Source organism: Haliotis rubra, unplaced genomic scaffold (genome assembly GCF_003918875.1).
Source record: "Haliotis rubra isolate DU_JTF1 unplaced genomic scaffold, ASM391887v1 Scf1393, whole genome shotgun sequence".
Lineage (NCBI taxonomy): Eukaryota > Metazoa > Mollusca > Gastropoda > Lepetellida > Haliotidae > Haliotis > Haliotis rubra.
Window position 1 is genome coordinate 54937 of NW_025765329.1, and position 15362 is coordinate 70298.

The 15362-nt window shown below is 40.8% G+C and overlaps 1 protein-coding gene across 2 annotated transcripts; it reads left to right on the forward strand.

Annotated features, from left to right (window-relative positions):
• The first annotated feature begins 790 nt into the window (after positions 1-790).
• On the forward strand, positions 791-15274 carry LOC124268590 (probable D-lactate dehydrogenase, mitochondrial). 2 transcript variants are annotated; one of them, XM_046703587.1, is made up of 12 exons: positions 791-982; positions 3023-3138; positions 4250-4391; positions 7661-7802; positions 8170-8329; positions 9154-9259; positions 9547-9640; positions 10274-10402; positions 10929-11056; positions 11593-11683; positions 12582-12693; positions 13940-15274. In XM_046703587.1, the coding sequence occupies exons 1-12, from the start codon at positions 896-898 to the stop codon at positions 14106-14108; spliced, it is 1476 nt and encodes a 491-aa protein (XP_046559543.1). In that variant the 5' UTR covers positions 791-895; the 3' UTR covers positions 14109-15274. The 2 variants fall into 2 exon arrangements, with proteins under 2 accessions (XP_046559543.1, XP_046559542.1); XM_046703586.1 differs by lacking the exon at positions 12582-12693 and adding an exon at positions 12433-12544 and having other exon boundaries at positions 792-982; positions 13940-15273.
• Positions 15275-15362: the final 88 nt, after the last annotated feature.

Sequence of the window (15362 nt, forward strand, 5' to 3'; positions counted from 1 at the left end):
ATAATTTTGTTCCAATCTTGATGTCTTGTACGAAGAAATTATGATATAATGTCATACATGTGTACATCTATAATTCACATGATTCAGATTAGAAATTGTCAGCAATACAATTCTGACGGCAATTCCTATCATACAAGGCTCATCATTTCATGTGAAAATCCATGATACACACTCAATGACAAGAATGCATCAAATAACACTAAACAATCAGTGATATTGAAAAAGCTGGCTATTCTTTACATATTGTCATGAGATATAATAGTGTTATACTCATTAAAGGGCAGAGGTGGGCCATATTAAGAATTGTACTTGATTTAAACAGTATGATCTGTAAGGTGCTTATTCCAGAACCATCTTTTTCTTATGTATAAAAGTGGAGCTGTCTGAAGATTTTAAGTCAAGAATAAACTTAGTACCCAGGGGAGACAACCTGCAAGTACACATGGTTTTGGAGAATGTTTTCATATTGACCCCAAGTGCTTATTCCTCGACGATAAAGAGAAGATGAAACTTTCACATTTAAACTAGTGTCTACTAATTCAAAACCGAGACATGATTTGCTGAATAAAATGCCGTTAAATACGGTGAAATCAGTTATATTTGCAGACTTTCACAGCCACATGTCTCTTACCATGATGGTGGCCGGGTGAAAGGACGATCACGTGACTTCCACTTCCGCCATCGACAAGAATATTTTTCCTAAGCGATCCATTCCCAACGACTTTGGAAAGAAATGATAACGAAACAAAATAATACTTTGTCTTATGAAACACAATAAGAAAAATGCGATGGTGTAAACTTGACCTTTCCTTGTTGTTGTGCGGGTCAAGGTCGTTGAGGAAACACTACTGCGAATGTTGATCAACTTCGAACGGACATAAAAGTTGGAAACACCATGTGGACACGGCAATTCTCACAAAAGCTTTTTGCACTAGTTCGGTCGAGCACTTCATCTTACACGTGCAGGAATGCACATGCACAGGTGACACTGCCTTTGAATATCATAGGCTTTATGTTTCACTTGGTTCTTTACCAGGTGGATCACTTCAACACTGCGTGTCCTGCGTTTTGTTATCAGTCTCAGATGTCAAGAACTCCAGAAGAACATATTTAAAAATTTACTGCTCTAGTACATTCATGTGCAAATGTCAGCAAGCCATAACGCTTTTTGGGTTCCAGTAAACTATAGTTGTTATACATGTGTTTATAGTTGTCGGCACAGGTACTTCAGATGTGTACCCAAGTACGTTTTTGTATACAGAAACGTACCTGAGGCAAAATCGGAATACAGAAGTGTACCCTAGGACGATTCTATTCCACATTGTGCCGTTTTCTTGCAGGAAACTGTTATAATGATAATGCTATATGAGATAGATTTGATTGTGTTATATGAGTAATGAGCATACACAGTAACGAATGTTCAGTTTCTGTTTTGGGTTGCGGAATATGGACTAGCCTCCAGTTTAGGGTACCGGTACGTTTCAGTATTTTGACTTTGTTTACGTTACATTTCTGTATACCTGGGGTACATATCTGTAGTACCTGTGATGACAATGACCCCTTCAGCCTTAATAGACACCCAAATACAGATTAAAGTAAACAGAATGCAGTAGGTATTGTTAAAGAGAATGAACCGGAAAATATGTTGAATTACTGTAACCCACAAGGGCATATTCTACGGACCAGCACCACGTAAAATGCCAGGAACTCTACACCATATATCCTTTGTGCGTTGTGACCCCAAAGGGACAGGTGTTGAACTTAGTTTGAATACTTGAATCTTTGATCTGCATTCTGTAAGTAAATAATGTAGCATATGACATTATGGATAACAACTCCTTGTTGATTGATTAGAGTGATGTAGATGTAGATTCTTAAGTCATTAAAAGTGACTACAGCCAGGTGATGAGAAGTGTAAGTATGTTGTGAAAAGCAGCAGGATTTTGACTTTGTCAAACTGAATTTAATAGCAAGAAAACTTTTGGGAAGATCATCGTCAAATTACATTCAAACCATAAAATAAATGTATATTCTATTTCAGTTTGATAAAGGTGTAAGAATCTACATCAAAACATTGCTGTGTGTAATAAACAAGGAGTTGTTATCTAAAAATTTGTATTCGCCGTTACTTGAATACTAAATTGAAAGAATAAAATATTTGGGTCTTATATATGCAACAAAGTTTTAACATTTAAATTAGAACTGCTGAATTTGAACATAATTAATCACTGAATTATGAGGACAAATGTACTTGATTGGAAGGATCTTTGAGCAAATATTAATATTATGTAAACTTTCAGGGACATCAACAATCTCAATTCTTTGGAATCTCTATTGGAAAGCATATACTGCTGAATGCTGTAGGATTAGGAATAAATTTGTAACCATGGCAACTTTCCACCCACTGACTGTATATCAACATGTTCAAGCTGCCTCTGTTACAACTTGTAACATCTGACTCGCCAATGATAAAACTAGATGAGCTGTAACACAGATTTGTGGATACTTTTTGAAACATTCCGTTGCACAATGCGCTTAAGTCAGTGATTAATGTCTGGTTCACATTTGGCCTGCAATGGGTCTACGGCAGCCGTAAACTGCCTGTAGCTCCATTTCCATGCGGTGGCCGTGTAATTATCGCACGATCCTACGGGCCTCTCCGATTTTGTCAAACAGCAAAGTTTTGAAATTTAATAATTTGAGAAAAACCTAAGCCCACAGCCCATAGGTTGCATCGCACAGTCACCGCATGGTGCAGTAAACGCACAGATTTTGGAACTAAAGGATTGTCAGATCGTAGGATATCCACTTGTAAGATCTCTGTACAATTTCTGTGCAGCCGCCATGCAGGTTTGCCTCGGCCCGGTCCCTAAGAATATCGCACGATGCCCGTAGACAATGTGAACACAAACGTCGTAGACGGCAGTCATCCACAATGCCAAAAAATCATAGACTACTACGGCGCCCATGGCAAATGTGATCTAGGTCTAAGCAGTGATCATGAATGTATGTTTGATTACAGAAAGCTGAAGTGTCAGATCGGTTCGTGCAAGCCCTAACTGATGTTGTTGGAGGTTCAAATGTTTCTACTGCTGCGGCAGTGCGAGAACAGCATGGGAGAGATGAGTCATATCACGAGTGAGTGACACACTGTCATTTTCTCTTAACTTCATGAGCTAGCTTTTCTGTATGAATAGATCCCGTGTTGAATACCCATACGTATCATTACAAGAGGTTCCTTAATCAATAGCTAGTGACCATAATGGTGGAAACACAATAGGCATGAATTACATGACCATTTTAAAGGACTCTTTAACATCTGATCAGTTAGTTTAGATTGAAATAGAATAGTTTAGTAGAAATATTTGAAAGTCTTGTCATGGACATGTGCAAGGGTATAAAGGAAACCCTCTACTTTTGCTCAATCTTTTTGGAAATTCTGTCAACTATGCAGGAAATGAGATGGGATATGTTGGCTTTTCTTCTTTGAGTGGCATTTTAGAAGTTGGGAAGTACAATATAGAACAAACTTTATGGATAACAACTTCTTTTTATTCGTGAGTGCAACGTTTTGATACAGATTCTTGTACCGTTGTCATTTCGATACAGATTCTTGTACCGTTGTCAAACATGTTTAACAACAGTACAAGAATCTGTATCAAAACGTTGCACTCACAAATAAAAAGAAGTTGTTATCCATAAAGTTTGTTCTATATTGGCTTTTCTTGTTGTTTCCTGCCACAGTCAACAGTATTATGTCTCTGGCTGTAAATAGTGGTCAAGTGATTGCTTGTGTGATTTGTGTTGTTGGCTCTAGTCACTGATCCTGACCAGTAGGGCTGTGTATTGCAATACATATTGTGCTATATATTGTTAGCTAAATGGTTTGACAGTGAGTGACGATAATTGTACATGCAGATCCTGTTTCTACATACTAAGGCCCAAATAAAATAGCTGGGGATTCTTTCTTTCTTTTTTTCATACAATTTGCAGTATATAAAGTATGCCATTTTGTCAATTAATTACCAACAGAAATATCTGTTGTGAATAATAGTTTGTGTAGATTTTAAATTAGCTTAAACCATAGAGATAATCACACAATAGTTTTAACCCAATATATTGGTTTTATTCATATAAAATACATATCGCTTGAACAGTGTGTTGCTGTATACCAGTAATACTAATTCTAACCTATTCTTTCTTGTTCAGGTGTTTTGAAGTCTTATTTTTTTCCCTTGTTTATTTTTAGCTGCTCCCCACCAGATGTTGTTGTGTTTGCTGAGAGCACTGAGCATGTGAGCCAGATTGCCAAGCTGTGTAATGATAATGAGGTCCCCCTCATTCCGTTCGGCACAGGAACAGGCTTAGAGGGAGGGATCAATGCATTGAGGGTAGGTTACATAGTGTCACGTCATTGAGGGTAGGCTACATAGTGTCACGTCATTGAGGGTAGGCTACATAGTGTCACGTCATTGAGGGTAGGCTACATAGTGTCACGTCATTGAGGGTAGGCTACATAGTGTCACGTCATTTAGGGTAGGGTACATAGTGCCATGTCACTGAGGGTAGGCTACATAGTGCCATGTCACTAAGGGTAGGCTACATAGTGTCATGTGACTGAGGGTAGGCTACATAGTGCCATGTCACTAAGGGTAGGCTACATAGTGTCATGTGACTGAGGGTAGGCTATATAGTGCCATGTCACTAAGGGTAGGCTACATAGTGTCATGTGACTGAGGGTAGGCTACATAGTGCCATGTCACTGAGGGTAGGCTACATAGTGTCATGTGACTGAGGGTAGGCTACATAGTGTCATGTGACTGAGGGTAGGCTACATAGTGTCATGTGACTGAGGGTAGGCTACATAGTGACATGTCACTGAGGGTAGACTACATAGTGACATGTCACTGAGGGTAGGCTACATAGTGTCATGTGAGTGAGTGAGTGAGTATGGGGTAGGCTACATAGTATCCGTTTTAGCAATATTCCAGCAATATTCCAGCAATGTGGGGGACACCAGAAATGGGCTTCACACATTGTGCCCATGTGGGGATTCGAACCCGGGCCTTCGGCGTGACGAGCCAACGCTTTAACCACTAGGCTACCCCACCGCCCCCATAGTGTCATGTGACTGAGGATAGGCTACATAGTGACATGTGACTGATGGTAGGCTAAATATTGCCATGTCACTGAGTGTAGGCTACATAGTGTCATGTGACTGAGGGTAGGCTACATAGTGCCGTGTCACTAAGGGTAGGCTTCATAGTGTCATGTTACTGCTGGTAGGCTACAAAGTGCCATGTCATTAAGGGTAGGCTACATAGTGTCATGTTACTGTGGGTAGGCTATATAGTGCCATGTCACTAAGGGAAGGCTACACAGTGACATGCCACTGAGTGTAGGCTACATAGTGACATGTCACTGAGTGTAGGCTACATAGTGACATGTCACTGAGTGTAGGCTGCATAGTGCCATGCCACTGAGTGTAGGCTACATAGTGACATTTCACTGAGGGTAGGCTACATAGTGTCATGTGACTTAGGGTAGGCTATATAGTGCCATGTCACTAAGGGTAGGCTACATAGTGACATGTCACTGAGGGTAGGCTACATAGTGCCATGTCACTAAGGGTAGGCTACATAGTGTCATGTCACTAAGGGTAGGCTTCATAGTGACATGTCATTAAGGGTAGGCTACATAGTGTCATGTCACTAAGGGTAGGCTACATAGTGACATGTCACTACGGGTAGGCTATATAGTGACATGTCACTGAGTGTAGGCTACATAGTGTCATGTGACTGAGGGTAGGCTACATAGTGCCATGTCACTAAGGGTAGGCTTCATAGTGTCATGTTACTGTGGGTAGGCTCTATAGTGCCATGTCACTAAGGGACGGCTACACAGTGACATGCCACTGAGTGTAGGCTACATAGTGCCATGTCACTGAGTGTAGGCTACATAGTGCCATGCCACTGAGTGTAGGCTACATAGTGACATGTCCCTTAGGGTAGGCTACATAATGACATGTCACTGAGGGTAGGCTACATAGTGTCGTGTGACTGAGGATAGGCTGTATAGTGCCATGTCACTAAGGGTAGGCTACATAGTGACATGTGACTTAGGGTAGGCTACATAGTGCCATGTCACTAAGGGTAGGCTACATAGTGTCATGTCACTGTGGGTAGGCTTCATAGTGACATGTCATTAAGGGTAGGCTACATAGTGTCATGTCACTAAGGGTAGGCTACATAGTGACATGTCACTAAGGGTAGGCTATATAGTGACATGTCACTGAGTGTAGGCTACATAGTGTCATGTGACTGAGGGTGGGCTACATAGTGCCATGTCACTAAGGGTAGACTTCATAGTGTCATGTTACTGCTGGTAGGCTACATAGTGCCATGTCACTAAGGGTAGGCTACATAGTGTCATGTTACTGTGGGTAGGCTATATAGTGCCATGTCACTAAGGGTAAGGCTACACAGTGACATGCCACTGAGTGTAGGCTACATAGTGACATGTCACTGAGTGTAGGCTACATAGTGCCATGCCACTGAGTGTAGGCTACATAGTGACATGTCACTGAGGGTAGGCTACATAGTGTCATGTGACTTAGGGTAGGCTATATAGTGCCATGTCACTAAGGGTAGGCTACATAGTGTCATGTCACTGAGGGTAGGCTACATAGGCTACATAGTGTCATGTCACTGAAGGGTAGGCTACATAGTGACATGTCACTTAAGGGTAGGCTACATAGTGACATGTCACTAAGGGTAGGCTACATAGTGACATGTCACTGAGGGGTAGGCTACATAGTGTCATGTAGGGGTAGACTGTAGGGTAGGCTACATAGTGTCTACCATGTCACATGTCAAGGGTAGACTACATAGTGCCATGTCACATAAGGGTGACATGTCATGTTACTGAGTGTAGGCTACATAGTGACATGTCAATGAGGGTAGACTACATAGCGCCATGTCACTAAGGGTAGGCTACATAGTGTCATGTTACTGAGTGTAGGCTACATAGTGACATGTCACTAAGGGTAGGCTACATAGTGCCATGTCACTAAGGGTAGGCTACATAGTGACATGTCACTAAGGGTAGGCTACATAGTGTCATGTCACTGAGGGTAGGCTTCATAGTGACATGTCACTAAGGGTAGGCTACATAGTGTCATGTCATTAAGGGTAGGCTACATAGTGACATGTCACTAAGGGTAGGCTACATAGTGTCATGTCACTAAGGGTAGGCATGTACATAGTGACATGTCACTAAGCTACATATTGACATGTCACATGTTACTACAGTGGTGGCTACATAGTCATGTTATAGGGTAGGCTACAAGGGTAGGCTACATAGTGACATGTCACTAAGGGTAGGCTACATAGTGTCATGTGACTGAGGGTAGGCTTCATAGTGACATGTCACTAAGGGTAGGCTACATTGTGTCATGTCACTGAGGGTAGGCTACATAGTGACATGTCACTAAGGGTAGGCTACAGTCTGTCCATGTGACAGCTCTAATGTTATCACATTGTAGCCTTCTTTGAAGTAAATACTTTGGTTTATTTGTGTCATTTTATAAGATGTTCTTTTATGTGAATTACTGCACACTGAATTTCTGGAAATATCATTCTAATGTTTATGGTAATTTCAGGGAGGCGTTACACTGGACCTGAGCAAGATGGATAAGATACTGTCCGTGCATCAGGAGGACTTTGATGCACAAGTGGAGGCAGGGGTGTCTCGTCAAGGGTTAAATGCTTACCTTCGTGACACGGGATTGATGTTCCCAATTGGTACGATACAAAAACTGTCTTACATTCGATCCAGTTATATATATTGTTAATGCCCTCTTGCCCAAGAGACCTTACTGAGATTACATTGTGATACTTATCTCCCATGAATAGTAGCCACATATTAGTGAATGTGGAATAGGTGTTGATTACCCCATGCTTGTTGCCAGAGCTGACATAGATAGGGTGGATGGTTACATTCATCATGCATGGTCTGATCCACATTATTTCCTTGTGACGTGGCTTTCTTTATCATGATTGTGGTGATGGCAGAGTCTCACTGTTATGGAATGTGTGACTTAGTCAATGTTTGTCATGTTTGTCATAGATTTAGCTGAGAGAATTATTTTATCTTCTCTCGTACATGCAGATCCGGGTGCAGATGCTTCTCTGTGTGGAATGTGTGCTACCAGTGCATCAGGCACCAATGCAGTGAGGTACGGGACGATGAGGGAGAACGTCCTCAACATGGAGGTCGTGTTGGCAGACGGCAGGGTCATCAACACAGCTGGCAAGGGCAGACGCACAAAGTGAGATTACTTACTGAAACACGGACCTGTTAATCCCATAATCAGCACTACAGAACCCAGTCATTGTCTCGTACACCTACGTGTGAGATGAAGTGAGAAGGCAGAACGGAAATACCACACAAACATATGGAGTACTGGTTTTACTGGAGTACAGGGTCCCGATCCACAAAGCATCCGTACTAGCATAGCACCATGTAACGTTACGACCTGTCGTAACTCTGTAGTTTATCATAGACTTAAGAATGTCGTAGCGCTACGAACGTTTTGTGGATCGGGACCCTGGTTTTACTGGAGTACTGGTTTTACTAGTCTTGTTGGTGGTGAACCATCATGGGTGGCATACTCATCTAATGCATCACCATTTTCAGTGTATCCATTAAGTGTGCCTGATTCCTAGCCATGATGCCATGAGAACAGCCCTGGATTGTTTGTCAAGGGCAGGAGTTGAGTTTCAGTAATTTCATCAAACAAATGAATATGTTAGATTTTCTTAAGGCCCGCTCCAGCAGTTAGATCACATACTGTGTTGCAACTTAAATACTGCTGAAAGCAGTGTTCAGCCCCTACTGACTCACTAGTTCTTGGTGAGATTATATGTCATGAATTATACCTGATTGGCTCAGGAGTTATTAAATGAAGCCAAATAGAAATTTTCGAAAGTGCAACAACAAAGTGCAGAAACAAATGGATGTACCCATCAACTGCCTGGCATAATGTATTTCCCAAGTAAAAACCTTTTCACAGACATCTCAGTCCATGAGAGGTAGACTTACCGGAAGGTAATATCTGTGAAACTTAATACTTTATCTCTGTGGATACTGCAGGAAGACGTCTGCAGGGTACAACCTGACAAACTTGTTTGTGGGCTCTGAGGGCACCTTGGGCATCATTACAAAGGCCACACTACGTCTCTATGGCATACCTGAAGCAGTATGTACGGGACATAGCTTTCTTGCAGTCACTGTGCTTTAGAAATGAAAATGTTTACTGTGGATGATAAATCATTAAAATTGTGGCACCTTATGGTACTTAATTTTCTGAAATTTGAAGATGATAGGACAAAAAGAGTACATTGTATTTTGACTGGTACCTATTTTGACAGACTTTACTGTAATATATGCTTTACTTTGAACTTATTAAACTACCGATAGGCTTTGACAATGACTTATATTTGTGAAAGATTCTAGAGTTGCTTATTGGCTCTATTTTCCCATCAGACTGTGTCAGCTGTCGTCCACTTTGAGACAGTCCAAGGGGCAGTGGACACAACAGTCAACGTCCTGCAGTGTGGAATCCCCATGGCCAGGATAGGTAAGGCTGTATAGTGCCATGTAATACTAGAGAATGTGTGATAATACCTGTAGACAAATACAGTCGAGCACCGTTGTCTCGATATTCATGGGACCAAGAAAAAATATCGAGTTACCCGAACTTCGAGACGTCAGACCAGAGCATATCATCACATATCACTGTGTTTAGTCGTAACAGTGAGTACTTCCTAATTAATTCCTTCTTCACTAATCCTAATTAGATAACAAGCAAGTGACATCTTCAACTCAATTAGCCCTAATTAGTTTACAGTACGATTCATGCCACACCGTGTGTAAACGTGTGGAAACAACCTCAGTGGGAGGTTCATACTTGCCCATGAAAGGTAGATGAATATCAAGTTTCTCTGCAAATATCGAGTTAAAAGGGTAATTTTGCTTGTTGGGCCATGTAATTATATCGAGATATCCGAAATATCGAGAAATCCGTATTGAGTTAAAAGAGCTTGAATAATGATAAATTATGAAGGATTTTGCCAGGACTGAGATGTTATATCGAGACAACCGAGATATCGAGTTATCAGAGTTCGACACAACGGTGCTCGACTGTATGTTTCCCCAATGGTTGAAGATGTGAACATGGTGCAATGCTCAAATTGTTCTTTTCTCATCACAGAATTCTTGGATGAAGTGACTATTGATGCCTTCAACAAGTACAGCAAGTTTGACATGAAAGTGGCACCCTCTCTCTTCCTTGAGTTCCACGGGCCTGCCAACGGCCTTGACGACCAAGTCAGTACTGTGGGTGAGTTGCTTGTCCTCCTGTCGACATCTGACGGTTTGTTTCAGGTCAGCAGGGATTTGTCAGGGACTCAAAAGAACTTCGCTTGGCAGGCATATTGGAAAAAATCACTGTCTCCCTCATCATTGGGATTTCTTACTTTATTACATTTAACATTAATTTATCAGTGTATACTCAACTTTGGATTCTAGGCAATAATGTATAAAAAAGCATAAAAGCCTCTTTATCATGTTTTCTTTTACGTACATGAGTTGGGAAGATTTCATGCCAGTTCTGGCATTTGTAACAGATATAGTTCTGAGTATAATCCTCAGGGGAACCCTATGTTGATGGAAGATGAAAGGTGGGGAAGTAACGATACATGCAGGGGATCATGTGCTGATAGCAAGCTCAAACTTTGTTGGGAAGTTAGAATAGTAATGTCAAGTGTGTCCTTGTTCCTCTGTGACTGGCCCAAATGAAGCACATGGAAACAGGGGCTGGAATATGGCTAAGATGCCCTTGACTGCAAGGCAAGTTTTCTTTACAGAGGAACTATGTCAGATGAATGGCGGTTCTGACTTCCGCTGGGCCAAGGATGCTGAAGAGAGAAACAGACTATGGAGGGCCAGGCATGACATCATCTATGCATGTATGGCTCTGAAGCCAGGATCCAAGGTGTGATCAATAAACTGAATGAATAATTATACCCTCAGCTTCTGGGAAAGAATGTAGTGATTACTAGATCTTTGCAATATACAGCCATTGTAAAAAATATGGTTTAATACACGTGAGCAGCACATATACTATATAACTGATGTGCCAGACTGACACTGTACTGTTGTAATTATATTTATGGTTCATGATAAAACAATGTATCTGCTGTTTCTGGGAAGTACCTTGGGATAATTTTCTACACAATATGCACTGTTGACTATACACCATTCAGCTTAAGAGGGACATCCTTCAGAGCAACTTTTAATGAGAGATCATTGCTTTGTTTGTGAATAATTTTTGTTCATCTGTATCAGCAAACTAGTCAAGTTGAGATGCAGGGTCCTGATTCATGAAGTCTTCGTAGCACATTTGTAACCCTATGATATACTATTTAGTTACGACAGCTTGTAAGGCTACAAACATTTAGTGGACTGGCACCCAGATATCTTGTAAATCTGTGACAGCTGACATCTATATCACTTGTCTTTGTATCACAGCCCTATTCTACTGATGTTTGTGTGCCCATCTCCAAACTGCCTGAAGTCATAATCAGGTCGAAGGATTTCATCAAGGAGGCGGGAGTTATAGGTAGGCTGGTAATGTAGTATTACTCACATTTATTCCCGAACATTCCTCCTTTAAGTAAGTCAACTTTCCTTAGCCATGACTTGACAAGTGGAAATCACATTAGGGAACAATTATCTATATTATCTCCGCATCAATGTTTGCCCTGTCCAACAGCAGAAGGTTGGTTTAGTTGTAGCAGTGATAGATGATATTTGTGTTATGAGTGAGCGAGCGAGCTAAGTGTGCACTATTCATTCATGTCACGGTATGTAGACTTAATGGGGGAGGAAAGCCTGAAGCGATGCAGGTCTTATATGGTTACCTTTTGGTAGAATCCACAAGCACTCTCATATGCTGACTAGCCAAGAAATATGACCCAGGTGAATCAGGGATTTGTACCCAGATTGGATGGTAGAGTATATTTATGTCACTAAGTGCTTTATTTCATTTTGCATGATGTTAGGGTCAGTCAATGGGAAAATGTAAACTAATGTCATACCTAAGGTTAAAGACGTTGAAGAGTTTTGCTGTATGTATTTACTTCTAAGGAGGTTCGGTTCTCTTCATGAGAGGTTTGCAGAGACTGCATACAATACAAGTTACTCGAATTTTATGTGATTATCAAAGATTTTTCTTTCTTGTTATTCATCAAAGATGGATTGGTTAGGCAAACATAAATATGCATTATCTGTTAATATTTAATTTTGTGCTTGACCTGAAAACTAATGTCAGACAGGTGGGATTTGAACTAGAGACACATTTTGTTTCAGGCCCAATAGTTGGGCATGTTGGAGATGGCAATTTCCACGTGTTCTTCCCAGTTGACCGCAGTAATGCTGAAGAAGTTCAGAAGGTCAAGGACATTGCTGTTAAAATGGCTGAGTGAGTAGTAATCTGTTATGTGTGATTTTCTTTTCAGCGCCAATAGTCAGTCATGCTGGTGATGGCAATTTTCACTGTGCATTACTTCCCCTTGAAACCAGCATTGAGGAGAAGCAGCAAGCCATGGAGCTAGCAAAGAAAATAGCTCTGTAAGTTTACAAGTCCATGCTGCTGGCTTTACAAACCTAATTGTTAACTCTAACATGGCGGCTTGTTGACCATTTCATATTTCCCTTGCTTCTAACTAAGGACGGAAGTAGAACAATCACACCATCTTCCCTTTCTGTGCCTGTCAAAGTGCATGCTTTGTCTCCACAGATGAACTGATCAAACACAAAGTATCAAGGTCAAACTGAAACATTATGATAACTTGTCCTAAATAAAATGTGCTAAAGCAAGAAAACAGTATTTTGAAATGTATGATGTTGTCATTTAGTGAGAGACTAGAAATCTTTATTAATTTGTTCCCTTTGTCTGTAAATGGTTTATTCTTAGATCTCTACTATTTCTCAGCAGTGCTAGTGTTAGAAATACTTTGTTTTGGGGTATTTTGGAAACATATTAAGTGTGAGAGAGACAAGTAGGGAGTGTGGGGGGTGTAATGTAGCGTTCAGTATTACTACCTTGATATGCCATGCCGGCCTCGCCAGGGAGGAAAGCTTGAGGTCATACATGTGTTAATGTTTACCATAAATCAAACAGAACATGGATGGTGCCAAGGAAACTAATTAATTCGGAAATCATATTGTTGTGATTCCATCAGTGAATTAGCAAATTGGCTTTCTTCATCATCAGACACTCTTCCTGAACTGATCCTGAAGTGATCCTGGTAAACATTAGACTTTAACTTGGGACATCATACTTGTTAACCCCAATGTGCTTGAAGGTGTTCATTATCACTGAGATGATTTCATTATCACTGAGATGATTTCATTCCTCTGCTCTAACTCTCCTTGATGGTGAACTAACTTTACTTAAGGCTAACCAGTTCTGTTCCATGTTCCACCCTGAGAATGTTCATCAACTGCAATATCCTCCCTTTGCATGCTTTACCTGGTTTGTAGCGTGTTGTTGTGTGTTGCCATGGTGACACAGATTGTATATTATATTTTGTCCTGGGTGGCTATATTGACACAGACTGTACAAAGCATGTTGGTCTTTATTACCATGGTTACACAGATTGTATGTTAAACTTTGTCATGTGTTGCCATATTGACACAGACATTTTCAAAGCATGTTGGCCTGTGTTGCCATGGTGACAGATTGTATGGAGTGTGTTAGCCTGTTCCAGCTGTTAGGTAGGTAGGTAGGTAGGTAGATAAGGTTTTAGGGCGACCTTGGGCTCCAGCTGTTAGAAAAGTAAAGGCAGTTACCTCCCTTTGTTCATGTTTACAGACTTGGTATGTCCCTGGATGGGACTTGCACAGGGGAACATGGTATTGGCATTGGCAAGAGGGCGCTGCTTCAGGAGGAGCTTGGTGATACAACTCTCGGGGTCATGCAGCAACTGAAGGCAACCTTTGACCCCAAGGGTATTCTCAACCCTGGCAAGGTCTTGTTTTAAGGCTTGATTACAAAGAATATTCAGCTGTACAATAAGTAATTGTTTCACATGATATTGCATCATACATTTGATGTTACTATATACAGGTTGTCAGAGGACTTGCTATGCACATGTATACTCAAGATGTATCCAGTATCTTTCAGCTGGAAATGTTTGTAGTTCAGCCATTGGGTGACAATGACGTTGCATGTTGGATGTTTTGTGATGATGTACCTAAAACCGTTCACTTGTATCTGACCAGATTACACAGGTGATGAGAACGATTTATATATTTATAGGATATGTTTGCAGTTGGAATTTACTGGTGTTAGTAAATACTTCAGTATATGAATATAGACATTGTCTACCTGTTATCAGTGGCTCCAGACTGATGTATCTGCTGGTAACTATGGAAGTGGTTGTTTCACCAGCCCAGAGATCCTGATAAGCTGCATAGTTTGTCATACTTGAGTATACAAATAGATATGTAGAGGTTAAGCACTCCTTGGTTTTACAACACTTGACGTACTATACATTATTATCCAGTGTAGCCTTTTCAGTTGTTGTTCAGTCCTGCCCCACAACAAAGCACATGTGATACATGTGGTCTCACCTTAGGCAAGTGAGTTTGTTCAAAATTGCCTCTGTTCACCCAGCAGAAAATAGGTACCCGGTAGAATAAGTCATGTGACTATAACTTTCTAGCACCTCACAGGCAGCTTGGGTTATCCGCGGTAATAATGAACTGTGGAACTCTGTTAGCGCTTTGAACATACTTTGGTGCGGAGTTCAGCGCAATATAAGAATCCATATTATTATTATTTAATGATTGCACATCCTTACTTACTGAGTTAATGTAGGCAACTCCTGTACAGGAAGACCTACATACATGTTTCCAGAAATGTATTGCTGTTAAAATCCCTGACACTTAACTCGATGTACTGGGAAGTAATTATACTCAAAAACCTTGTGTTTGCAGGAGAAGCAGTTGTGCTGATATTTTTTTCTGTAGGTAATTTGTTTTCTCAAATGCTTGTCACGTTGCTCATGATGTATGTTGGTTCTGTGTACTGTAAATCATGAAATTCATGCGAGCATTCCATTAATGCGAACAATGCGTCTGTACTCTTCTCGCATTATTATAATGACGCATTTCAGTCTGACCATGTCTACTTGATAAAAGACAGAAAACGTACATCTGTTGACACTACACATTACACCGATACAGGTCACTTCCTCATTACAGGTATGTCAAGCCACATGTAATTATCACTG

Bases quoted from the DNA above. Each gene is read 5' to 3' on its own strand.
- LOC124268590 (XM_046703587.1), top strand. From the start codon at position 896: ATGTGGACACGGCAATTCTCACAAAAGCTTTTTGCACTAGTTCGGTCG. The intron at 11,684-12,581 runs GTAGGCTGGTAA...TTTTCTTTTCAG, and splicing joins CAAGGAGGCGGGAGTTATAG to CGCCAATAGTCAGTCATGCT. The intron at 12,694-13,939 runs GTAAGTTTACAA...TCATGTTTACAG, and splicing joins CTAGCAAAGAAAATAGCTCT to ACTTGGTATGTCCCTGGATG.